The sequence below is a fragment of the Lissotriton vulgaris genome, chromosome 11 (genome assembly GCF_964263255.1).
Source record: "Lissotriton vulgaris chromosome 11, aLisVul1.2, whole genome shotgun sequence".
NCBI lineage: Eukaryota > Metazoa > Chordata > Amphibia > Caudata > Salamandridae > Lissotriton > Lissotriton vulgaris.
This window is the reverse complement of record NC_141699.1, coordinates 940,126,960-940,154,650: the sequence shown is the minus strand read 5'-3', so window position 1 is coordinate 940,154,650 and position 27,691 is coordinate 940,126,960. Positions and strand designations below refer to the sequence as shown.

At 47.5% G+C, this 27,691-nt stretch overlaps 1 protein-coding gene across 2 annotated transcripts in view; it reads left to right on the top strand.

Moving 5' to 3' along the window:
• The window catches only part of RNF13 (ring finger protein 13), a 424,496-nt gene that overhangs the window by 345,637 nt on the left and 51,168 nt on the right, over positions 1-27,691 (top strand). For both annotated transcript variants that reach the window (XM_086944085.1, XM_086944084.1), the window contains exon 9: positions 5,986-6,066. In XM_086944085.1, the coding sequence (XP_086800211.1) occupies positions 5,986-6,066 (81 nt within the window). The remainder of the gene's footprint in view (positions 1-5,985; positions 6,067-27,691) is intronic.

Sequence of the window (27,691 nt, the reverse complement as noted above, 5' to 3'; positions counted from 1 at the left end):
TATGATGCAATGGAAGTCCTCCAAAGGCTGCATAGCCAAAGGGGCAGGATGAACAAATTCATACTGCAAAAACTCCTGCGACTGTAAGGAAGCATCAAAAATAAACGTGACATCCGTAGACGTCAATGAAGCTTCCCATTGTATCCACCGATGGTGCAAAGCTTTAGAATTTGGCACACTGGCTTTCGTTACTGCCTCTAATGCAGGAAACCGGGTTACAACCAACATGCGTTTTCCCTGCGACCGCGCATGTTCCTTGAGAATCGCCATTTGCACTGCTGTCAACTTTTTCCACAGAGGAAAACCGCATTTCAGCCGAAGTGTAGAAGTGTGACTTGTAAGCAATAGGTACTGTGTCTCCTTCGTTAAAAGTAAGGTACGTGAAACCCACCGCCCCAGGGATGATTCTTATCACCAGGTTGGTGTAGTTATCACGGGTCAGTAAGAATTTAGATTCTAGAAGATCAGCCTGCAAAGATTGCAAAATAGCTGAATGTTCCGGCAGCCAGCAAGATTTGGTAAAAGTTGGTTGTATCAAAGCATACAAAGGCTTGATACGCTGGGCATATTCGGGAATATAAGTACGCCCGAAATTCAAAAATCTCAGCAAGGACTGTAATTTCTTCAGAGTGATAGGAGCGCGCAGTTGTGCGCATTTCTCCAAGAAGTGAGGAGCTAATCCTCGACCTTCATTGTTGAGCTCGAAGCCCAGGAACAACACTGTGTACTCTGCAATGTGGGACTTTGCAAAGTTGAATTTGTAACCGAAGTCCGCAAAGTTACAAATTATGCGGTCAACGCGACACAGATGCGCCCAAAGCTCGTCTGTGAGATATGTCATCCACATACGAACACTGATCAGTGTCTATCCTCTCTAAAAGAGAGACTATATGGGCAGCAAACACACCAGGACTATTCTTATAGCCCATAGGTAAACGAGTATAGTGGCGTTGTTTGCCGCCACAGGTAAAACTGGTCCACTGGGAACTCAGTCCGTCCAAATTGTGGGCAAAAAAAACGTTGGATATGTCAAGTGTAGTTTTTAAACGTTTACGCACCAGACCATCCACAAGAGCAGAGCCGTGGGTATTCTGTACTGCACAGGTACTGCAATGCAAGTTCAAATGCCAGTAATCCAATACCAAACGGTACGAACCGTCAGGCTTGGTCACAGTAAAAAGAGGGTTATTCATCAGTGACACACAAGTTTCAATCACACCTTTATATTCTAATTGTTCAAGAATTTCCGCGACGGAAGCCTTAGCTTCCCGCCGGATGGGATATTGAGGTTGAGGCTGTGGCATAGACCGTAAAGGAATCTCGTGGTGCGGAGAATTTATCCGAACCACACTGTGTACGGTACAAAGCCGGCGCAAGAGCCTTAGCATACTCTTCTGCAAAATTCAGCGCATGCTCTTTCGAGACCGTGTGCGCAAAACTAGGGAGGATCACCTCCTCCTCTCTCGGAGCTGCGAGCACAAAAGGTGGGGGCCAGTCAGCCTCTGCTAACAAAATGTCATATGTAGTCGTAAGATTTTCCCAAAATACCCCCTTGATTGTACGTTGTATGTCACCTTCAATTAAAAAGACTATTTCATAAAGTCTATCAGAGGGAGCTACTCTAGTATCAGCTGTCTCCACAACAACATATCGATCAGTCGCTGTCACTTCAGTAGCGGACGCAGGGCCTCTCGTACTATGGTAATCTCCGCCGCGCTGTCCAGCAAGATCAGAGCCCATGTCTGATTCCAAAGCTGCGTTCTCACTATCTGTGGCATATCTCTCTGTTTAAGAGGCAACTTTCTTTTTCTGAAACTGGGGTCTCTTCGGTGTTGAATCGTCTTGCTTGCCTTTACCGTCTTTCGGGCGGGGCTGGTCGCATCCCTGCTGGCCACCCCGACCTCTGCCGCCACCTCCACCACTGGTCGATGAGTCCTGAAAAGAACGAGGAGAGCGTTGTTCAGAAACCTGAAAACGATCAGGTGATTTTATCGTCGCGCAAGTCATAAATACGTTCTGCAGGTGCAGGCACTGGTGATGCAGGACGAGACTCCTGTTTCTGTTGTTGTTTACCCTGTTTTTGTTTTTTCGGCCAATTTTGTTTTTTGGTCTTGAGCTGTTCGTCATTCTCTGACTTCGGCCCTTGGGGTTGCCTTTTCTCCTTAGTGGAAAATGGCTTGACACCCATGCTATTGCGGCCCACGGTCTTATAAGCCGCCACAATAATCTTCGGTAACTGTCGGGGTTTTTCGGCATCGGGAATTGCCTGCAATGCATTGGACACCGGAAAGTTCACCGCATCCCCCTTGACATTCGCAAGTATGAGATCGGAAACCAAGTCAAAGGAGCTGCATAGGCGCATACCCAATTCAACCGCTGCCTCGGGTCCGTGCTCACCCTGAACACGTTTAATGACCGTCGGAAGGACAGTCATGGACGGAGTGCCGAAGCACCTCGCATAAACTGCCGCAAAGATCTTCCCCCATGACTCAGTCACCGATTTCTGGGGTCAAGTCTTTAGGCATGCTAATTGTCAGAATCCTGTTTTTCACCAGGAGTCGTTAGGAAATACCGCTTCCAGCTGGTCAAACTATTCAGCAAGCCAGAAAGGTTATTCATCCTTATCCTGGGGGCGCTTGCCCATCACAGCATTGACCATTACAGGACTAAGCTTCATTCCGCCCTGTCCAGCAGGAAGCGCCGCACCACCCGGGGCCCCGCCCGGGAGATTGCGGGTAATGTATTGCACTAACGACCTAATCACGCTAATTGCGGAACACTCTCCGTGCTGAGGATGAGGTGTAAATCCAGCCAAAACAGGCCAAGTCGCGCCTGGAATAGACAAGGGACCTAACCTCAGAGCTGTTAGAGTGAGGTAGGACACTATTTAACCAAACTCTGTGCTGCCAAGCATCAATCGGAACTTCCTGTGTCCTATATGGAGCATAGTCCTGCGGCACTACAGTGGGAGTGTACGTGTCTAACACATTGGTATTTGCGTTCACAGCCGGGGAGGTCACCCACGAGTAAAAAAATCTAGTATGGGTAAGCCACCTCTGCACTCCCCACCAAAATCACGGCCATCCCATCTACAGGGACAGCATAATTCTGCAAGTGATTGCGCACCGCAATGCGACTATGTTGCGGAATGTCCACCGCGGCCATAGTGACACAGAAAGAGAAAGCTACAATGAAAAGTACGTAGCACAACTGGGTAGTAATTGAAGGAAACCGTTTTGAAAGAATCAAGCTTGAAAAGACATATATTATTATAGGCAGGTTTGTCCGACACCACTGTTTTCCGGAAACACTAGGAAAGGGTGTTAAGGACCGATATAAGCACTACTCAAGTGTCATGTAATAAGACCACCAACGATCGGGCGCCATGTAGCAGGGATTTCTGCTCATATACAGAACTGTGCATAGAGACTTGGAACCTCAGTGTATTAGGGTGTGCCAAAACTCACCTCAGCATCTAAAATCCCCTACCAGACTAGCTATCAGTGTCTCATTGGTACTTACAAAACCCCAATGATTTAGACAACCCAAAACATGGACTTAGTACACCTCCGGTAACGTGGAACACATGAACACTCTTTCGGTATACGAACATATCAATCCAGAACGAGTAGTCAATGATGACATGTGCAAGTTTGAAATGTTTATTTCTAATGCAGTGTTCTCAAACGCAGTATCCTAGCTAATACAAGCTAACATATTACAAAGATCAAGGTTAACAGCATAATTACTATTCCATAAAATACAAAGGGTGAAAGCATGTTAAAATGCTAAAGGAAACTGGTCTAAATAGAACCTCGGTTTACCCTCCCTAGCTAGTATATTATATTATATCTACAGAAGGTCTATTTGGGTTTAGAAGGGCGGGCCCATACCTTTGGGTTCAGTGGAAATCACATCATCTCCTGCACCAACACTCTGTATATGGATATTCATCAAGTGTGTCTCCTGCCTTGTGCAGTGCATTATTATTCATGCCTAAAACCAAAGTTGGCCACAGCTGCAGCCATATTAGGTCTACTCTGTGCCCTGATCAATCCAAACAATAAGCTCTGTGTTGAAATAACCTTGAAGGCCTCGGCACTCACTGTACAGACATAGCTTACCAAGCAAGACTGATATTATAAGCAAACATGTTATTCTTGTGTAAAGCAAAATACCTAACTTGGCGAAAAGCATTAGTAACAAAATGTGTTGTGTGCAGAGGCAGCAGGAAAGGAAAAATTTACTTCTAACCAGCACATGCTAACTTAACACTGTGCAAAGGTGAAACCAATACACAAGACAGTGCCACATAATTACACGCCACATAATTACACCCTCACTCTATCGGTCTATCGCCATCACTCTCTCTCTATCTACCTACCTATCTATCTTTTGCCCTCGATCTGTCTGTCGCCCTCGATCTGTCTGTCGCCCTCGATCTGTCTGTCGCCCTCCCTCATCTATCGCATCACCACAGCATTACTCAGGGGCACCACAACAGCACTATGCGCTACCACAGCATCACTGAACGCCACAGCATCACTGAACGCCACAGCATCACTGAACGCCACAGCATCACTTCGCGCCACCACAGCATCAATCTGTCCAACCATTCAACAATAACTGGTTCAAATATGTTCTCTCAATGTTTCAAGCTTTATTACAAATGTCATAAAAAGATGTTAATATTTCACTTCTGTTCTTGGATTTTTGTCACAATAAAATACACTGAACATAATCTTCACAAAAGTAATTTACAAAAGTTTAAGCTATTGCCATTATAAATTACAATAACTTTTATTTAAGTATTCATTATTAAAAAAATAAAAGCCATTGTTATGTGTAATATCAATACATCTAAGTCACGTAAATACAACACATATTGCATTACAAATGCTATAGGTGTCACATTTACGAAAGTTAAAACTATTTGCATTGTAAATGACAAAGCTATTAATTTCGCTATTTTCAAAACCAACACATAAATATAAAATTTGTCATTTACAATACCAATAGCTCAAACTTTCCTAATGCGAGACCTTTTGCATTGCAAATGCTTGTTTTGTTTATTACCTTTTAAGAAGTGAGTGCTTTTTGGTTTGGAGCCTGTAGCCTCAGTCTAGAGTGAAGTTTTCTGCAGTATGTTTTTTTGCAGATTTTCCCTCAGACCCAGTACTTGCAGCATTATCCAAAGTGTCCTTTTGCCCATTATCATGTTAATAAACACAGACTCAAGTACTTCACTGTTACAGCTAGGTATATCACTGCCAAGATGCCTCCAGGGAGATATAGCCAAGGGGGATGGCCCGGTCCTGCCTCTTCCTGTCGCTGATAGGCAGAAGACTCTTGGCCGCTGTTTTTACCTGGTGCACAGTAGGGCTGTTTCAGCGGTATATAGTGATACAGGGAGGTATGGCAATCTCCTCCTCCTGCTTCAGCTGCAAAGAGTTTTGGGCTCAAAGTCCCCTGTGGCTCTCAGCGACACCAGAAACGATGATTGAACAGCAGATGAGGATTTGTGGGAGGAGCCCAGATTGGTAGGTCACGAAGACAACCAGATGGAGACAGAATGACCAAGCAAAAAGATGTCAGATTTGTTTGAGTTCTTCCAGTTGTCAACATGCTGGGCAACATTCGAAGTTAATACCAATCCTAGGTTCCCAATTATCTATATTTTCTAAAGATATTTAAACTTTCTCAATTTTATTACCCAACTCAAATTGTCAATGTGGAAATATAGAGACCTTCGTTAGGACAGCAGACTGTTTTGGGGTATCAGAATGGACTGTAGGAGTTGGTCTTTAAGTAAACATGTACATTCCAACTTTTAAATCCAAGGAGATTTCTAACATGTGAGATGAAACAATGGCTTCCAAACGTATTTTTAGTTTTCAAATGCAAAGAATGCATTCAAATGTGATTTTTCCTTATCTAAACATTCTGGCTATAGTTTTGTAAATAATTATTTGTTCTCATCTGCAGGTGATGAGTACGATGTCTGTGCCGTATGCTTGGATGAATATGAGGAGGGGGACAAACTCCGTATTCTTCCATGTTCACATGGTAAGCGGCTATTCATTGGTTTTTCGAAATTTTTATTACAGATGTTTTGATTATACACCCTAAATGTTGCCTACAACATTTCATTCTGATGGATACTTTTAACTTCTGATTTAATATAAAAGCAGGGAAATCTGTGTAAGTCATACTTATACTGGGTGCTACATTGTGTCTGGACAAAGCTGTCACTCTGGCGAGCTCTAATAAGAGCAAAACATCTGTCAAGGACTGCTGTTATTCATTCCTTGTAGACCTGGATGGTATTTTACTAATCCATATATAGTTAGTGCAACTAACTATATATGCGAATTTCAATGGTTTTGTGTGAGTAAAATAAGGTTTTGTAAATGCTAATTCCTAACTATATATGGTCTATAACCTATGGTTTTTTTCAGTGAATTTTCAAGGTTTTGTAAATGCTAATTCCTAACTATATATGGTCTATAACCTATGGTTTTTCAGTGAATTTCAATGGTTTTTTAATAGCAAATATCAAAAGCTGTAAAATGTATTCTTCTTTTAAAGGAAAAATATATTTGATATGTATTTAATATAATTTTTTTGTGTATATCAATTTTTTGAGGGAACAAATTTATCAACTATCATGCTGAAGAAGAGTGTGGGGAAAAAAAACAAAGAGGAGGACTAAGAGCAAAGAACAATCAGTTCAAAAATACAATTGCTTTAAAGCATGAAGTGCTTTTCCACACATTTACATTTAAATAACCCATATTAGAACATACAAAATATTTCTCCAGGAGAGACTGTGTACATTGAATTTTAGACTCTTCATTGGTACCTACATGTTGGTACTTACATCACCCACACAACACAATAGCTCTATTCAGAGCTACCCTACCTCAAAGCACTCTAAAATATTATTTTACTATTTCCCTTGGTTTTCCCCTTGTTACACTTTCCGGAACGCTACCCGGTGCGCGGACCTGGCGCTAACCGTGCGAAAATTTGAAAAAAAAGTTTTTTAGTTTTTTTTTACATATATGGGCCTCCTCAGCCACCCTCAGAAAACCTAGGGGGTCAGGATATTTCTCCCGTGCCCCCTTATACCCATTCCCACCCTTGTTTATCCTCCATCTTGTGACTAAATTCGTCCGAAACACAAGATGGCGGACTCCCGTTACGCTACCGGTGAGCTACCTGGTTCGCGTATCGGGTAGCGCTTCCACCGCGAAAAATCGGGGAAAAAATTATTTTATTTTTTTGCCCCGCGGGGCCCTTTAATAGCCCCCACATAAATCCTAGGGGGTCAGGAGGGGTCTACCTTGCCCCTTTCATTCATTTCCCCCTTCGTTTATTTCCACCTCTTGTCTCTCGATCCTACCGAGAGACAAGATGGCGGCCGCTCCGGACTGTTTAGAATGTTGAGTCACCGGAGAGCCAATCCGCTTCTCCTCGCAAAGTTCCGTTACGCGTCTGGTACGCGAACCGGGGCGCTAACCGGGACGCTGTCACAGATATATATATTTTTTTGAACGTTAATTTCTCAAAATCCACTGGAGCACATGTCTTGAGACCTAGCAAAGGCACATCGGACAAACAGTCTCTACAATTTTGCCAAGTTTCATAGAAATCCATTCAGCCGTTCGAGCTAAAAGTGAGTCCAACCGCCCTATGGAAAACTCAATGTTAAAAACACGTTTTGGGACCCCCCTTTTTTCTCGGCCCCCGCATGACAAAACCCCCCCAAACTTTCAGGGGACGCTCAGAAACAAAATGTGCCATTTTCCTGAAAATTTCAGCCAATTCCGTCCATCAACGCCAAAGTTATTCAACATAGAATTTTCAGAAATCCTTATTCAAAAAAATCCTAACTATATATACCTACTGGCGACCGCCAGTAGGAGATATATATATATATATATATTCGGAAAAAAACAAAGGTCAAAGTAACGTTAGGTAAAATGTTCAGTACCCATGTAAAGTTTGAAAGTCTAAAAACCACACAAATTCATTCATTATACGCGCACCCTAAGGTAACTATAGCTCGCGCCATGTACCATTTTATCATCAATTTAATTGCAAATGTTGCAGTGATATCAGTGATGTAGGAGTAATGTAATATGGGGGTTAATTGGCCAGCCCACCCGCAGGCAGCCAACTCTACGCCACACACGTCTTTTAAATGCATAGCATAAGGTTGGCCTTCAGGCCACAGGAACCCCATACCCCGAGCCAAAACATATATATGGCACTGGTGCTGCCCCCTCCAACACAGGCAGCTAAACCTACGCTGTGCACAGCCTTCAGCCAGGCCCTGTCTTCAACCCATCCCTGAGCCAGTCAGCCCCAAGTTGTTCACAGCTTTTGCGGAATAGGCTTGGCCTTTGGGCCCTGGGTACCGTTTACCAGGAGGCCAAAACATTGAGGGGATGAGACGTGCAGTCTCCATCGCCATACCTTAATTGGGCCCTATGATCCCAGTCCCTTAGTCCTAATTCAGTTAAAAGGAGATGGGGCTGTGGGCCCTGGGGACCCCATCCCTGGGGCCGAATAGAACAAACAAAAGGGGAAAGGGTGCAGGGCACCCCTGCCTGATCCTTCAAAGGGATGAGGATGCGGTCAAAAGGCCAAAATGCATTAAGAAGGAGAGGGGCTTCCTCGCCGAGCCTTTATAGGCCCCAGGGCCCCATCAGCTGGGTCCAAAACCAATTAAAAAAATTGGGGAGGGTACATCCGACTGCTTCTCCTGGAGCCTTACTAGGTGCCGGTCCTGTTATTAAAGATGGGAGTGGGGCTGAACGGCCACCTCCATGAGCCTATAATAGCTCCGGGGACCCATTCCTCCAGGGCCTACCTTAAATATAGGTGAGTGTCCTGGTATACCCACCAAACACCACGTTGCATGGTGCAGGAGCTGGCACTGCTCCCACCCAGAGTGAACAGCTATTTCCTCTCCTGCCAAGTGGTACTAGACTTGCATGTTTGCTTACACATGGCTGATTTAAAACTGCTACCACCAAGCAGTTGTGCATGCAGGCAAACTACTGTGTCCCGTGGTGGGCTCCCTGGGACACAGTTATTGTATCAACCCCAGGAAATGAGGTACCTAGTGCCTTCTAATGCGACAAAGGCAGGCCGTGAGGCAAAACTTTTTTTTTAAATGGGGTCCTAACAGGGCGGTCTCTGGGACCCCACTACCAGGCTTGGGGGGGGGGGGGGGGGTGTTCCTACCCTGTTCCCTTGTGTTTTTGTAAACTTTTTTTTTCATAGAGCTCAGGACTGGGACCCTAGTCTTAAGATGGCTGCCACCACTTCCTAGTTGATGTGGTGGCATCCAATCATATCTCAGCTTGAGATCTGTTGGATTCGTGGAGGCTCCAGATTTACACCAAGATCTAGCTTTCTGCCAAATTTGGTGTAAATCCGTTCAGTGGTTTGTGCTGCAGCTGTGTCTAAAGTTCCTATGGAAAACTTTACTGCATGAAGAGTTTATTGCTCAAATGCGCCGAAACCCAACAGGTTTCGGCGTATTACACCCTTTGCTCACACGTTGGGTAATTTCAGCATTTGAGCAATAAACTCTTCATGAGGTAAATTGGAGCAAAATAATTATCGCTGGAGGGAGTGCATGTTCCATGTTTTTTTTAAGCTATCAGAGGTGATTCGAGTTAATAGGGTTCCGCAACCCCGACGTGCACCAGTCCTGGGCTCCAGCTTTTTGAGGATCTTTGTGGCTTGCAAGATATATATATAAAATCACTGAGGACAAAAACAAAGGTTAAAGTGACATTATAGTTAGGTGAGTATATAAGTGTCAACATTAACGTTTTGAACTCTAAACCACAGAAATCTGCCCCCATGCCATGTACTCCTTATGATCTCACATATAACATTACTCATAACATCACTCATAACATGTTTCGTCACTGATGACCTCATCCAATGAGTGTGCTAATTTGTTTTATAGTTTACAAAGTGTTGGGTAACTAACTTATTTACCTTATTTTCTACAGCCTGTGTCCTTCTAATGGGTGTGTTTACAACATGCATGTGATTCTAATGCATCGTAGGTGTGTAGAGGTTTTGAACAGATTATAAGTATTTGAATTAAAAAGTAACTCTGTGTACAGATGACAGTTGATGACTTGTGACCAGCATGTTCCACACAAGGGTTTGGTTCTGCAGATGAAGTTTCAAACAGGACAAAGATTTTACGTAGTAGATACTAAGTATTGTAAGCCGCCTTGAGTAATTAAACAGAATCGTCTCAGCATGACAATTTCTACATAAAATAAAACTGTGAGTCTGTTTGCATTAAAAGGCTGTGTGAACCTATATACACATGCTTCAGAAGCTGGGCTATCTGTAAAGATGTCACCACAGTATGCAGCCTGCATAGTATGATCTTTAGCACTTTCAGACGTTGATTATTTTAAGCGAATAGTGTCTTTTTTTGTTAAGTGTTTCATAAAGTGTACACTGTCATTACTAGATAGTTTTTAATATTCTATTGTATTTGTCATGTGAGTTGTACTGCCTGTAAACAGTACGATATTGAGTAAACACTCTTCATTTATCAATGTAGGTTCAGTCACTGTGAGGGCTTTGATGCAGATAATAGCTGTCCGTAGCAGGGCATTAATTTTGTAACAGACTTTGAGCATCTTGAGGAACTTGTCTTTCTCCGAACAGTTGCATACATATTGAACACATTGTGCAGTGAGTGTTTCCCATATATCTGTGGTTGATTGTTAGTGTAAACTAGACTACCTGTGAAGTGTATGGTATAGCGTCAATGCTTGCTACACCTCATGGAGTTGTTTCTGTGATGGCATTAATGATGCTTCATATTATGACAAACCTTTTTGTACTTACTTTCAGGCTTCTAATGCCATACTAGTTTATAGAGGAATGTGTACAAAAGAAGCCTGGATGAGGTCATCAGCGATGTCATTATTGATGTGATAAAAGATGTCATAGAACATGTCATGCGTGATGTAATATGTGGGGTCATAAGCAGTGCATGGTAGGGGCGCAAAAGCTATAATTTGTGAATTTTTTTTTTATTTTAGTCCAAAATGTTAATGTTGTCACTGACCTGTTCATCTAACTGTAACATCACTTTAACCTTTGTTTTTTTCAGTGAATTTCTAATTTCTTTTTTTTTTAGTATTAAAAAAGTATTATAGTGCGAAAAACAAGATAGAGGTGCCTACAACCCAGTGGGCCGGCAAAGCATTGACAGGATAGGCTAACCTGGGACAATGTGAGCATGAATATCGAATGTTAAACGCAGCCAGCCGCCTACAACCCAACAGGGCCGGCCGCGTCTGAAAGAATGCAGTATACAATGTCCTGTGTTAAAGGCTTATCTAGAGAGCGGGTGATAGTCAAGGCTGTTCTGGAGCTGTGAAAGGAACCCGAAGGGCTGCAGGCACTATGGGATAAGCCCCAGATAAATCATCAACATAGCAACTACAAAAACCAACAACCCGGAACCCAATGACTCCCTCCCCCACCCCCTCATTGAGCTAATCTAGGAAAAAAAAGCACACCAGGGGGAAAGGGGAATCAACAGCCCGTGCTCTGTGGAATGGTTCGGGGTCTATCCCCGAAGGAAATGGAAAGGGATGTGTGCTGCGTGCTCTCAAGGGAGGACAGAGATGTCCTCAGTGACCAGTTTCAAAATACGGAGATATTGTGGATAGGACAGCTCTCGAAATTCAGTGGTGAGAATAGATAGAAAGGGGGCCCAGGTTTTGGCAAAGGTTTCGCTCTTCCCAGCAGCTGTCATAGAGCGCTTCTCCATGGCCAGGAGGCTCCAGAGTTGATGCACCCAGTGAATGCGCTCTGGGATTCAGTTTGATTTCCACCTCCCCAAAATAACCCGTAATGCAGCGTTCAGTGCCAGCGACATTTGTCTCCCCCCTAAGCGAGCGCAGAGGAAAGGTGATTGCGTTTAAACGGCCTAAAAGTGTGTACGCCGGGGGATAGAGGTATCCAAGGCAGCATCAATATCATCCAGGATCTGTTCCCAATAGCGGGTCAGTTTGGGGCAATGCCAAAGCAGATGAATGAGTGTCCCCGGACTACCACATCCCCGCCAGCAGAGGCCATCGCAGTGGGGTTGCCATCTAAGAAGCCTATCGGGGGTACAATACCAATATGTTGCGATCTTATAGGCAGTTTCCGTGTGGCTCGAGGAAAATGTTGTGTGGTGCGCACTGTAGAAAATGTCCTCCCATTCCTTGTCTGAAAGCTCGCGCTCCAATTCTACCTCCCATCGCTTCTGACCCACAGTGCGATGGCGAGGGAGGGCAGAGGAAAGGAAGGAATACATTTCGGAGATAAGTTGTTTGCCGTCTTTCTTGGTCCTTAGCCATTTCTCGGAGGGCAACAGCGGGCGAAACGCTACAGAGCGCGTCGCAGGGTCAGAGATCCAGTGAGTCATTTGGGAATGCAAGTACAGATCGGTCGCAGGCAAGTTGTAGTCCGATTGAAGTTCCTTGAAGGGTATGCCCTAATCGTTTACAGCCCCCTTCACTCCATCGGGAGGCAGCACCTTTATTCGCCCCTGGTTGAAAAGCAGCGTCGTGGGAGATCGAAATGTGGTCAAGTTTGCCTTACGGGAGACCTTGTCCCAAGCACGCAGTGTGGGGTGCGTAACTGGGGAGGAGTACAGGCCCCAAACCCGATCCGGTCTTGGCAGCCATGCATCACGCCAAATGTAGTGACCAGGAACCGACTGGTCCATGAAGACCCAATATTTCTCCGTCAAAGGATGGTTCTACTCAACCAAAAAACGTAATTGCGAAGCCTGGAAATATTGTGACAGATTAGGGAAGGCTAGGCCACCATATTTCTTAGGACGTTGAAGCTGAGTTTTCCGCAGACACGTTGTGGTTGAGCCCCAGACAAATCCCTCAATTGCCGACTGCATCTGTGCCAGTGCGTGCGAGGGGGGGGGGGTTCCAGTGGCAGCGTTTGAAACAAAAATGGTGCCCGTGGAAGCATGTTCATTTTAACCGCAGCCAGTCTCTCAAACGAAGTCAGAGGAAGACGGCGCCAACGAGTCATATCCTCGCGAATCCGTTTCAAAAGGATCGAGTAATTCCGCTCCCCCGTCTGAGCCAAGCTTCTGCGGAGGACCGGCCCCAAGTAGGTAAGGCCTTCCGTCACCCACTCAAATGTAAAGCGATTGCGGAGTGCCCTCCCCATCTGCGGCGAGGCCGTGAAATTGAGTATTTGTGATTTCATCATATTGATTTTAAAGCCGTAGAAGTGATTAAACAGCTGGAGGTCGTCCACTATAGCCGGCAGAGAGGTCAGCGGGTGTGCCACCGAAAAGATGAGGTCGTCTGCGTATAAGCTAATAAGGTGGTGGTCGAGGCTGAATGGAATGCCTGGTGCAAGAGGGTTGTCGCGGACTCGTTGGGCCAATGGCTCTATATACAGGGCGAAAAGTAGGGGCGAGAGGGGACAACCCTGTCTCGTACCGCGCCCAACGCTAAACTGATCAGAGCGGACTCCATTGACCCGTACCAACGCCTGGGGCACACTATAGATACTCCCTACCTAGCTCCGGAACCGCGGACCCAGACCAAAAAGCTCTGATGTTGCGAAGAGATATGGCCAATGCACACAATCAAATGCCTTCTCCGCGTCATTTGCCAACAGAAGGGCTTCTTCTTTTGATCGGTGCACTTTATCAATCAGGTGACATACGCTTGGTGTTGTCCCCACAGTGCCACCCCAGGATGAAACCAGATTGATCCGGGTCCACAAGACCCGGCATATGCGGGTTAAGTCTGTGCGCCAAGATGCTAGAAAAAAGTTTGGCATCTATGTTTAAGAGTGAGACGATAGGAACTACAAAGTTCCGGATCTATGCGCGGCTTGAGGATGACAGAGATAGACGCTTGCAGCATGGATGGGGTGAGGGACCCGGTTTCTGCGAATGAGTTAAACAAACGGGTAAGTAATGGGGCGAGTTTGACGCAATAAGTCTTATAAAAAAGGGCACTAAAGCCGTGGGGCCTTTTGCAACTTCAGACGCGCAATAGCAGAAATTACTTCTTCTATGCTGATGGGCGAGTCCAAGGCAGTGGACTCTGCCGCCGGCAGAGGTGTCACAGCAGCACCACCGAGGTAGAGAGAAGGATCAGGGCTTAAGGAAGGATCAGCTGTGTAGAGAGAGCTGTAAAAAGATCAAAATGCCAAGACGATATCGGCGGAACCAGAGATAGATCGGCCACTACTGTCGCGGAGCGTCTTCTCAGCATAGGCTTCCTGCTGGCTACGAAGACAATGGGCTAGCATACGGCCATCTTTGTTGGAGCCCACAAAATATTTGTACTTTAAATGGACCACTGCGTGTTCTGCTCGGTCTAGGCGACGGAGCTGGAGTTTCTCCCTCTCTAATTGCCGCCAGACTTGGGGGGGCTCCTGTGCGCTTGTGTATGGCCTCGAGTTCCTGTACTGATGCCTCTAGCTCTGCACGTTTGGTTTGTCTAGTTTTATTCTCGAAGGCCGCCTTCGCTATAAGAGCCCCTCGCACCTCCAGATTAAGCGCCTCCCAAACCGCAGAAAGCTGCTTATCTTTTTGATCATTAATCACTATATAGTCCAGGATGGTTCGTTTTTAACGGCTGCTACTATGTCGGGAGATCGAAGCAATGCATCTCGCAAGTGCCAACTTGGCGTAGTGGAAGAGCGTTCAGAAGGGAGGCGTAGGGATAGTGATATGTGCATGGTCCGAGAGAGCCCTAGCTTTGATAGTAGAACCCATAATTAAGGGCCAGACAGCAGGAGTAACTAGGAAATGGTCCAGCCGGGCATACGTCTTATGCACAGCCGAATAGTAAGAAAAGTCTTTCAGCTGGGTGTAAACAAAGCCAGGCATCCCTGATCCCGGCGCCGCCCAGCCAGCCCAAACCCGCTGCTGAGAGGGCACATGCACCCCCTGAATGAGCACCAGAGCGATCTAACACCCCGTTCATCACTAGGTTGAGGTCACCGCCTATTACCACAGCAGCATCAGGGGATTGCAAAACCTCAGCGCAGGCGTCTATCAGGAACTTCTCTAGGCGTTCATTGGGGGAGTGCCGATTTGGAACCGCAGGGCTAGGAGGCGACTCCTGATCTCGACGACCATCCCCAATACTGTGCCCTTGAAATGCCTAGAAAATAGTATGGCAACCCAACCCGTTTGCTAATGGTCGAGGACCAGCGCTGGTGCGGAAAGTGGCCATGGTGCATACGGTGAGTGTCGCTCTGTAGTAGGTGAGTTTCCTGGATGAGGCAGATGTCACCTCCAGAGTTTTCTAAGAGAGATAAGATCGCCTTACGTTTAACTGGTTTGTTAAGGCCCGAGCATTGAGACTAGTGATTTTAAGCTCCAGATGGGGTAGTGTAGGTGAGAGAAGCGCTAAAGGGGGACAGACCCACCTCCTGGGGAGACACAGCACTAAAGGCAAGGGAACGAAGAGTAGACCAACAGACAAAGGTCCCCTGTGCGTATCTGACAAAGGAACCCACTGAGGAGACGACCCACCCTAACCCAAAACCAATAACATAAACCCCAAAAATAAACCGCTGCAGAAACATCTGTGTCCAGCCACACCGGGGTCGGCCGCTCTCTGATGACAAAGGAAGTAGGCAGCAACAGCGCGGGGGTGACTCATGTCCGTCAAAAGAGTACAATTCGAGGGCGTGGTAACAAACCAAGTCCATGAGGGTGGAGCAGTACGATCCTCCGGCTCGCACGAGAGGAGGGACACGTCAGCGAGCTATTGCTAAGAGTCAGGCAGGGGAGGTGAGAGCTGGGGTGTGTGCCAGCGAGGCCAGAACATTTTCCCTCTCTATTGCTCGAGTAGCAGCATCCGGCCTATGAGACGGCGAGGAAGGCTTACCCACGGTGTGCCAGCGGTCTGGCCTGTCGGCACGAGGCGTAGAAGATTTATGTGGCCGAGGTGTGGCCGGAGGCGAGAGACCCGAAAGATCCGAGGCTTCCTGGAGGGAGCGCAGCTGACGTGGTTTCCCATTGAATTTAAAGATGATACGAAAGGGATGCCCCAACGTGTACGGGATCCCTTTCTCCCTAAAGTGTTGGGTGATGGGCCTAAATTCCCGCCGTTTAAACAGGATGACTGCAGAGAGGTCTTGAAAAAGAGTCGGAGCAAGGTCGCGGCACTGCAGAGGGTGGGAGTCTCTTGCTTTGCGGAGGATGAGTTCCTTCAATTGGAAGTTGTGGACAAATGCCAGAATGTCCGGAGGCGGCGCCGTGGCTCGCCGAGGTAGGCCTACTCTATGCACTCTGTCAATTTAAATCTCGAAGGTGTGGTCCAGACCTAGAATGTGACGAAACAGGGCTTGAACAAATACTCCAATGTCACCTTCTTCCGCTCCCTGTTTCACCCCACGAATGCGAATGCTGTTGCGGTGGGAGCGGTTCTCAAGGTCCTCTGCCTGCCCCAGCAGCTCGACGTGCTGCTCCTTGAGGAGAATGATTTCCTGTTGTAAGGCCTCGATTTCTTCATCCCTACCATTTTCGTGTTCCTCCAGGGTCGCCACTCTATCGCCAATCTCCGAAACATCACAGCGGACCTCACGGAGGTCGACCGCCAGCTGTTCCTTGAGCTCCTGAAGATCCTCCTTGAGTGCTGAGAAAAGTAAGGTCATAAAGGCCTGCGTGGCCGTCTCATCTGCTCCCTCCGTCGGTCCTATAGTCGACACCATGCCCTGATTGACCGCCTTGGGCTGCAGTATTGTCTCTGACCGTACGGTCCTTTCTTGGTCGTCCCGTCACCATGTAAGCCTGCAGATCTGGAGGGCTGAAGCAGGAAGCCCCTGCCACTGAGTGATTCAGCAGGCCGTGCAGAGATGCCGGTAGCAGGTGGGCCGTATACCGGGGTTGGCGTGGCAGGGCCAGGACTGTTGGCTTGTGGGATGAGGCAGTAAGCCGATGGGATGTATGGAGGAGCGCAGAGATCAGACATGTAATTGGGTAGGACCCAGCTCTTTTGTTTTGTCCCCAGATCAGTAGTGTCGACATGGTCTAGCGCGTCAACCAATATCCGGAGAGGCACAACAGACCATCATGGTCCCTAGGGGGGCCTATCTCATCCTTTGTGGGGTTCAATAACACCCGAGCAGCCACCGAGGACAAGTGCCCTACCCGCGTACCCCGTGTGTAGGTAGTTGGCTCCGGGGGATAAAAGGCACCAGGCCGCCCTCAGGAGCTGAACCCAGGCAAGGGCAGTTGGTACGTGCAGGAGCTCCTCTGCCAGCGGGACCAGCCTGCACCACCGAGTAATGCTTGCAAGAGTAGGTACTCCCGTGGTATTGACACACTAGAATGGTGGGCACCCCCCCGCACCACAAGTCGACTGGCCACAGACACTAAGCTGGCCCCTCAGAGGAAAAGCACACATCCGGGTACGAGAGAAAGCAATGATGTTCCGGGCGGGCAGGACATGGTTCCAGGAGCACCGTAGCAAAATGGCGGGTGCCGATCCCCCGCCCGGAAGCGGACCCACGCATGTAGGCCCTAATAGTGGCAGGAGAGCCCCATGCAGACCTCAGGATCACAGCACACCCACCATAGGACAGGGCCACTCCTCTGAGCAGTGTGTCCGATGGCAAACTCTATCCACAAAGCAGGCACTTCAAAATGGCGGGCGCCCCCTCCACTAATCAGGTCAGCAGGATCTAAACCGGCCCTCCAGGGGGTCCGCCGCAAGGAAGCACCCCCGAGGAGGATGGTGAGCGGGGAAGTGCTGAGCGGACAGCAAGGTGACGGGCGATCCCGCTCCAATACAGACTCTGGCCGCGGGCGCTGATCCCCGCCCTGATGCGGACCCCCGCCAGCAAGCTCAAGTACCTGCAGGAAGGCTCTGTCCGGACCCCGGGCCCGCGGGTACCACCCCCGCACCAATCCCCCTTCAACTGAGCACACTCTGTCAAGCACCCCGGGGGAAGCAAAGCGGCGGCGGGTGTCCCGGGGAGGCAATGCTGCAGCTAGTACCTGCAGCCCGCAAAGGGCAGAAGTCCAGCCTGTAGGGTCCCGGTCTGTCAGTAGGGGCCAGCGGGGTGGTCCAGTGCAGGATTCAGGCCGCAGTGCACCAGGTCTCTGTCAAAAATCTCCGGGCCGCACCTCGTGGTCTACCGGCCCGCGGCAAGGCACTGCATGTAACAGGAATGCAGGGACCAGTGAGGACCACCAACAGCAATTTCCTCAGGTCACGTGGTCATTACAGCAGTCTGCCGCCCGACGAAGCTCTGGATGGGGTGCTAAAGTGAAGCTGGTGATCCCGGCGGGCCGGAGCGATCGCTAGGCACGTTCTAAGCTGTCGCCATATTGGCCACGCCCCCTTTTTTTTTATAAACAAAAACTGACCTTTTCATCACATCTAACAATAACATTACTTTAACCTTTGGTTTTGTCTAGTGAATACTCTACACTACAGCTTTGTAAAGGACCACAAGGTAATATCTCCAGTGACCATCTGTATGTGTAATTTTAGCTATGTGATTTTTCCTCAAGCATCTTCATACAGAAAACGGTGACAAAATGAATCCTTGTATAGAAAAGACGATGAGACTACAAAGAGTTGAATCTCCACCAAACAAGGGCACTTCCTCTTAATTATACGAAGTGCTTCTTTGTTTGGTTGAAATGTCCTTATATTAGTCTGCATCAAGAACACAATATCAAAATCGGCAGGAAACGTGCTTGGATCACTTTGGTAAGTTGAGCTGTCCATCATGGATGGGGTGGGGCCAAACGGGCGGAGCTTGTAGGCAATTTTGCACATCTCCGCATTTCTTAAAAGGGAGAACCATGGACTCAGCTCTACGACCAGGAGACAAAAAAGAACCCACTCCTCTTGGACAGTCACTACAGAAGAGATTCTGCTCCAATAAATCAATGATGCATTCTCTTCCATCCAGGATTTCAGATCATTTTTCAACGTTGAATGGTACAGAAAACACACTTGCTTTGGCCAGTCTCAATAAGTTTGAATGATTTGTCCTTTACAGAAGTGGAGGATCAACTAGGGCATCTGCTATGTTAATATTTGCAAGTGTCCCTTTGAGGTTTAATTTCTGTGAAATGAGCATCAGGGCCAGAATGGAACCTCACCTATGTATTCATCCAAAAAGAGTCCACATTTTTATTAAAAATGTCTATACAACTGGAGTACTTTCTACTGGTTAATTAGTATGTGCTGCCTCGTTGGGTGAATGTCTAGTGCATATTCTACACTACACCTGTGTAAAAGACCACGAGGTAATGTCTGCAGCACCTTGTGTATGTGTCATTTTTGGCAGTGTGATTGTTCCTTGGGCGTCTTCATGTAGTAACCAGTGACCGAATTAATCCTCGTATAGAGAAGGCAACAGCACTACAGACAAAGAGTTGAATCTCTACCAAACAAGGGTACTTCATCTTAATTATATGAAGTGCTTCTTTGTTAAGTGGAGATGTCCTCATTTTCCTCTGCATCAAGAACGCGCCATCAAAATAGTCAGGAAACTTGCTTGGTCACTTTAATAAGTTGCTATCCATCAACCTGGAAGACACTGTTGCATATTACGAACATGGTAGGGGCATGGCCATAGGGCGGAGCTTTAAGGCGATCTGGCACCTTTGCAATTAAAAGAGAGAACCATGGACTCTGCTCTCAGGAGACTGAAAAAAAAGAACCCATTCATCTTGGACAGTCACTACAGAAGAGATGGCAAACAAATAAATCGACGAAGCATTACCCTCCATCAAAAATTTCTGATTGTGTTTTCTCCACAACTTGAAAAACACTGTCCATCAGCCTGGAAAATGGCAGGAACACTGTTGCATAACTTCTAACTTGGAAGGGGTGGAGCCAAACAGACAGCGCTTGTGGGCGATTTAGCACATTTGCATACTCTGCTGCAATTAAAAGGGAGAACCATGGACTTTGCTCTCAGACCAGGAGACAAGAGAGAACTCACTTGTCATGGACAGTCACAACAGTAGAGATTGCGTGCCAATAAATCAACAATGCATTCCCCTCTGTCAAAGATTTCAGATAATTTTTAGGTCGAGCCATGCTGGATTGGAGTATGTACTTGAAGCCGGGCCCACTCTCGGCCCATATTTGTTATTGGCTCGTGTCGATGTCCTCCTTAAGTGCTGGCTTCTGATTCGTGAATAGGCTTCTTAGTCCCTCCTTAGTACCGCCTTATCTTCTTTTGTAGCCTCCCATGAGGACTGGCACTCTTACTTGTGTTGTTACCCCCAAAGGTTTTAATTATAGTCTGCCAGCACTAGTTTCTTTAACCGCTTTGTGGTTTCCCGCAAAGCTTTTTAGAAGCTCAGCGTGGTTCCCGCTTTATGGGCGTTGTGCTATAATATAAGTTTTAAATATGCTCCCCACCTAACCCCCCCGCCCCCTTTCAATCCTCAGCTGCACGGACACCGCGATCAATGTTCCTGAAGCGGGGCCATTATGGGCGCTTCCTCCATTTGCCACCATTGTTCCCCCTCCCTCCCGTCCATGGCTTCCAGTGCACGCTCTGCTCACCAACAGACTGGGCTTTTGGCCATTTCTGGGCCGTGAGACAGCGTGACTGTAGCACGCTGTTAGCGACGGCTGACAAGTCCTGCCTTCTGCAGTGGACACTTACCGAGTCCATAAACATGCCCGATGTCCCCGACCCACGGCCGGACTGGGAACAGAAACCAGCCCTGGCAAACTGCTCAGCTGCACCCCCCTAGGGTGAGGGAGAGTGCAGCCGAGCAGTTTGTGAGGGCCGGTTTCGGCAGATTTTGTTACCGGGCTGATATTGCAGACCCCCGGTAACAAAACCGGCCCCCCAGGGGCCCAAAACCGGCCCCCACCCTAGCGGCCTACCGGGGAAATGCCTGATGCCCTCTATGGCTAGTCCGCCTCTGCCCCGACCTCATGCACTACACGCAGTGCTGCTTTCTTTCTAAAACCACTGAAAGACAGAATGGCAGCACGCTTACCCCCACCAGGACCGAGTGTTGGAAACCCATAAAAATATGCTGCTGCCTGTGGTGATTTACAAAAAGATAACAATTGGTTGGTTTGCTTTGTCCTGCTTGCGTGAGATCTCCTAGATGCGAACTGGGTTAATTAACGACTTCAGTGCTGCGGACGGCCCCCGGCCATCCCACGTGACGGTGGGCATGTGCGGAGGACAGCCAGGGGCCGTCTGAACCCCGCACACTGTTTAAAATGCCCGCACCGTGGCGGAATGCGCGCCGCGGTCAACAGGTTAACCCTTTAAGTGCGCCGTTGGCCAACGGTCGTCGCGAGCACTACCTTGCCAGTGCTAGGCACGACCGTTGGCCAACAGGGCGGCACCAGTTATTCGAACGTTCAGCACTGGGCGCTGAACGTTTGACGCTCCTAAGGTGTTAACAGACGTCATGTAAATAAGGTTTGAGCTTCCCCGCCCCCCCATCCACCCAGCAAAACTTTTCTGTGTTATGCAGCACAACACCTCTTTATGTGCGCGAGGCTTCCGGTGATCTGTTGATTTCCTGTCATATAAGTAAATGCCCCAACATCTACAAAATAGTGTTTGGTGTAATAAAATCAATATGCTGACCAGCCCTCCAAGTGCCATGCATCACAGTTTAGGGTAGCTCATTTTAGTGACTGTTCCCGCATTAACGCACTAAAATGTGAAGTCACGCTTTGTGAAGCTCCCCTCTAATAGAATTGCTCCAGGCACTTCAGTTGCTCCTGCCTGTACAGCCATAGACTTCTTTGCTGTGTTCCCCAGGCAGTGTGAGCCACTGCCCATGGTGGAAGAGAGGTGTTTGGTTTTTTATAGATTTCACTTATCTCTGCCTGGACCGGGCTTGTATACTTTGCATCTATTTTCCCCTCTTGTTTGAAGTTGGTAAGTCTGTGATTCAGTGATTGCAAGGTTCCTCAAATGGATAGGGGAGGACAGAGCTTATATAATCGAAGAGTAACGCTCATTTTGTTGTATGAAATCAAGGATAATGCGGATAGATATCGGAGTGGGCTGCGGCGAAAAAGGTCCAAGGACAGCTCAATTGTGAGAATATTTTAATGTAGTGTTGTCTTTAACTTCTTATGATGTGTTCTCCTTTTTTACAATTTATGAGTCTTCTGCAAAGTTTGTTACTTCGTTTACACCATAAACGCAACTTCTGGAGGAGGAGCTACGACACCAACCAAGATGGCCGCATAGTCTCCCGGCTCCGCTGACCCCCGTCCTACGCTCGCTTATCCTGTCGAATATCCTAATCTCCTGCCCCGGATTCGTGTGGGTGAACTAGTCTGCATCCCGATGGTGTGATCGCGGAATTTTTCTGATGTTCTGGTGTGAAGTAACATCGAAAATGTTTTGAGGCCTAACCCAGACTGGAAGCCGGGGTCTCGATTGCTGGTCTACCCGGGTCCAAAGTGAACAACAACGGACTGCCGAGGGTGGTTGGGTCCGGTCCTTGGAACTTTCGAAAAATTCTCTGAACTACTTTGCAATCATCTGCTGCCTGGTGCTGTACCTGAGGTGAGGCGACGGGTGGTGCGCGGTGCTGCGTCGCGGGGGCCCCGGCCCGGAGGCCCGGCACTAGCACCGCTGGTGCCCCGGGGTAGGGGTCCCGCCGTGCGTTGCTGCGTGTTGCTGGCCCGTCCCTCACGGCCTGTTTCTGCTCCGGCATTTCATGCCCCGGAGAGGAGGCCTCTCCGTGGGGATCGTTAATGCCTGCGGCCGTATGGAACCCGGCGGAACGGACTCAATGTGGCCCTTCCTTGCGGATGGTAATGGCGGAAGTTGCGGCGCTTCACGCGATGGTGAGGGCCCAGGTCAATCATTGGCTGTCGGCAACAGATGGGATCATAGGACCGGGAACGAGCCCTGGCTTGCTCTTTGAGACCCGGCAGCCGACTTGGAAGCCCTACTGGTGTGTTTGGACCCGGTGCTGGAAGCTGTGCCTGCCCCCAAAGAAACGGAATTCATCGTGTGTGCTGAGATTGGTGACTCTCTTACGTTCTCGGAAGCATCGGTCCTACAGTTATCGGAGCATTTCACTGCTTCCCCCATCCTGGACACTGTTGGCCCACACTTTGATCTGTGTCGGAACGAGTCGCACCCCCTCCCCAATCGGTCTCCCAACGTGGCGGATGGAACGATGCTTGGCTCCGGGGACGGGGAGGGACATCGTTGGTGCAAGCTGTATGCGTTGGGACCTGCTATTCCTCTCCTAATTGCTGACTCAAGCTCCGGCTGCTTCTGTGTGACCTTTGACTTTCCGGGGATGTGGCTTTTCTTATCCGAGGGACTCAGCAACTTTGTTAGACGGGGCCAAGGCTGAGATTGTGGGTTGAATCGTTTACGATGGATCTATTGGTAACGGGACTGCTTCATTAACAGACGGATTCCGGGGCGGGGGGTTTGTGGTTCCCCCCGGGGTATTTTTGTATGGTGGACAACTTTACTTGTGTTGGCTTAGGGGGGCCCCTTTGATAGGGCGGGTGGGAGAGACCGGGAGCGCATAGACTATCGCCCTCCTCCGCTTCCCCGTTGGGTGGGGTTTCCTTTCTTTCTCTTTTTTCTCTTCTTCTTCTATATTTCGGGTTTGGCTCTCGGGCGACAGGCATACTGCTGGGGGGGGGGGGGGTCGTAGTCACCTGCAGGGGTGCAGGGTGGGGGGTTGGGGGAGGGGATCTTTCGTTTTTATTTTGTTTCTATGGCCTTTTTTCTCTTCTCTTATCTTTCTTTGTCTTTTTCTTTTTCTGGGTCAGTGCAGTGGGTTTCCTTTGGTATCAATCCCTGCTTTTTCATCTGTGCCTCAATTTTCGTGGTGTTTTTTGGGTCTTAGGGCAGGTGACTGCAGGCGCTAATTGACCGTAATATTCCTTCACATCCTGAACCTCCTGTTTCAGCGCCATTGATTTGATCGATTACTGTTTATTGTTGACACGTTTACTATTCTGCCTGCCATTTTCGCTGCTGGGAAATTGTTCGGCACCTGATCCTTCCATCTTATATTATAAAATAAAAACCTTTTATATCCTGTTTTTCTAATTGTGCTGTTCAGTGGCCAAGAGTACGCTAGCATGGAGATTCTGCTCCCCGAGGTGCTGCATGTGATTAAAATTGCTCTCTGTTAATCTAACTGCTTAGCGGCCGGCCCCCGGGGTTGTAGGCCCATACTTGTATTTGGTTTGAATGTCAATAAAGGTTTTCAAAAAAATTAAAAAAAAATAAACGCAACTTCTGCTGCAGTTGCATTCTGTGCTAGAGAAGGGCACCAGGATGAGCCCAAACCAAAACAAGCACTGGCAAGGTTAATATGTTTGGCGTTGGGAAGCTGGCAATCATAAGGCATAACTAAAAAACAGGCAGCCACCTACACGTGGAGGGAAACTTCCTTTACATCGCAGATGTTACAACGCATTGCCATTACAACGCGGTTGTAACAACGCAACAACCATTACATCACAATGCCATTACAACGCATGGCATTACAATGCAAATGCTTTTACCACACATGCCTTTACACAAATTTCGTTGTAAAAGTATATATGGTAAAGGCATATGTTTTATACATGCAAGTATAAGGTTTAGGGTGTAGGGGTATAGTTTTTTGGGTGCCAAGGTACATTTTAGGGTTCAGGGTGGGTTTTGGGGTGCCAAGGGTAATTTCAAGCTTTAGGGTGGGTATGGGTTTTGGGGCGGCAAGGGTAATTTTAGGGTTCAGGGTGGGTTTGGGTTGCTAAGTCATTTTTAAGGTTCAGTGTGGGTTTGGGTTTTGGGGTGCCTGGGGTAATTTTAGGGTTCAGGGTGGGTATGGGTTTGGGGGTGCCTGGGGTAATTTTAGAGCTAAGGGTGTGTTTGTGTTTTGGGGTGCAAGGGTTAATTGTGGGGTTCAGGGTGGGTATGTATTTTGGGGTGTCGGGCTAACTTTAGGATTCAGGATGTGTTTGGGTTTTGGGGTGCAAGGGTTCATTTTGGTGTTCAGGGTGGGTTTGGGTTTTGGGGTTTCAAGCGTAATTTTAGGGTTCAGGGTGTGTTTGGGTATTGGGGTGTCAGGGGATAATTTTAGGGTTTAGGGTGAGTTTGGGAGTGCCAGGGTTAATATTGGGTTTTGGGGTACCAGGGGTAATTTTAGTTTGGGTTTTGGGGTACCAGGGTTAATTTTGGAGTTCTGGGTGGGTATGGGATTTGGGGTGCCAGAGGTAATTTTAGGGTTCAGGGTGAGTTTGGGTTCCAAGGGTTAATTTTAGGGTTCAGGGTGGGTTTTGGGGTGGAAAGGGTAATTTTAGGGGGATGGGTATTGGGGTGGTAAGTGGATGTTTAGGATTTTAGGGGGGTATGGGTACTGAGGTAGTAGGGGTAATTTTAGGATTTTATGGGGTAAAAAAGATGTATATATATTTTTATAAAATGTGTATATATAATATATATTTATAAAATGTGTATATGTGTGTGTGTATATGTATGTATGTATGTATGTATATATATATGTATATATATATATATATATATATATATATATTTATATTTATATATATTTATATTTATATATATATATATATATTTATATTTATATTTATTTACTTACCTTAAGCACTTTTACCAAGTGTATGCCTTTACCACGCATGCCTTTGCGTTGTAATATCATGTGTGGTAAAAGTTTTCGATTTTAATAGCAACGCTTTGTAACAACACTTGCGTTGTAACAACCGCATTGTAATTGCATGCGATGTATCGTCATATATTCATGATGCCATACAATTGGAAGAAAAATTTTAAAAGTAGAAAAAAATTAACTATTACACATAGTTACAGTAGCACGCTATGCTGCTTCTTAGTACGCAGGTGTACTTGGAAGACGAAAATGAATTACTTTTGTCAGATGTCCGTGGGTCTTTTGTTTGCTGTGCCACGGGACAAATGTGGTCCAACAAGGCTGATATGGTTTGTTCTCATTCAAAGAGGATGTGGCCTGCTGGTTTAGGCTCCCTTGGACTGTTTCTATTGAAGAAATAATAAGACTTGCTGGTCCCTATCTGAAGTGGCACAGTAAGTAAATAATACATTATATAGTTGAATGTAGCCCAGAGTAATTACAGGTGACTGAGGTTAATGCAAACATTCCACCCTAAACTTTTTTTTATAATACTAAAGAAAAAAATTGTAACATGCCCGAAGTCTCCTTTTTTGGTCTGGTTTACAGCCGGCTTTTGTTGAAAACTTAGGGGCCCATTATGATCGCGGACGGACTTGAGTCCGTCCGTGATCACTGAGTAGGAGGGAACCTCCGCATGGCCTGCGGAGTTCCCTCCTGTGCAATTAGGATGTGACCGCCACCCTGGCGGTCACATCCTCTATTTTTAACATTGCGGCGGGTGCGGCTTCAAGCTGAACCCGCCGCAATGTTAAAAATGCATACTTTGCATTTGTATGCAGAAAGCGGCAGGCACCGCGCGGTGCCTGCCGATTTCTGCATACAAATGCAGGGGGGTACCATAAGTCAAGTCAAGTCAAGTCATAACATTTATATAGCGCACTACATACCCAGAGGGTTTCAAGGCGCTAAGGAAGGGGAGGAGGATTATTTGTCAAATATCCACGTTTTAAGCTGCTTTCTGAACGCTAGGTGATTCTGGGTGAGGCGAAGGTAATCGGGGAGAGAGTTCCATGTTTTGGCAGCCAGGTATGAGAAGGATCTGCCTCCCATGGTGGTCTTGTTGATGCGAGGTACAGTGGCGAAAGCTTGGCTGGAGGAGCGAAGTTGGCGGGAGGGGGTATAAAAGGACAGTCGAGAGTTGAGGCATTCTGGTCCGATGTCGTAGAGTGATTTGTGTGCGTGGGTAAGCAGTCTAAAAGTGATCCTCTTATTGACGGGTAGCCAGTGGAGGTCTTTAAGGTGACCAGAGATGTGTTCGTTGCGTGGGATGTCTAATATGAGCCTGGCTGAGGCGTTTTGGATTCGTTGTAGTTTCTTCTGGAGTTTTGCGGTAGTACCTGCGTAGAGGGTGTTTCCGTAGTCCAGTCGGCTCGTGACCAGAGCGTGGGTGACTGTTTTCCTTGTTTCGGAGGGGATCCAGCGAAATGTTTTTCTGAGCATGCGAAGAATGTTAAAGCAGGAAGAGGATACGGCGCTGACTTGTCTGTTCATAGAGAGTGAAGAATCCAGGATGACGCCTAGGTTCCGTGCGTGGTCTGTCGGGATGGGTGCTTTTCCCAGGGCTTCCGGCCACCAAGAGTCGTTCCATGCAGAGGGGGATTTACCTAAGATGAGGACTTCTGTTTTGTCTGAGTTCAGTTTCAGACGGCTTTGTTTCATCCATTCGGCGACTTCTTTCATTCCCTCGTGTAGGTTAGTTTTGGCGGTGCTGGGGTCCTTGGTGAGGGATAGGATCAGTTGAGTGTCATCCGCGTAAGAGATGATGTTGAGGTTGTGTTGGCGGGCGATGGCCGCGAGGGGGCTCATGTATACGTTGAAGAGGGTGGGACTGAGTGAGGATCCTTGTGGTACGCCGCAGATGATTTCAGAGGCCTCGGACTTGAATGGTGGGAGGCGAACTTTCTGGGTTCTTCCGGTGAGGAACGAGGTGATCCAATCCAGTGCCTTTCCTTGGATTCCGATATTTCTGAGGCGTTGTAAAAGGGT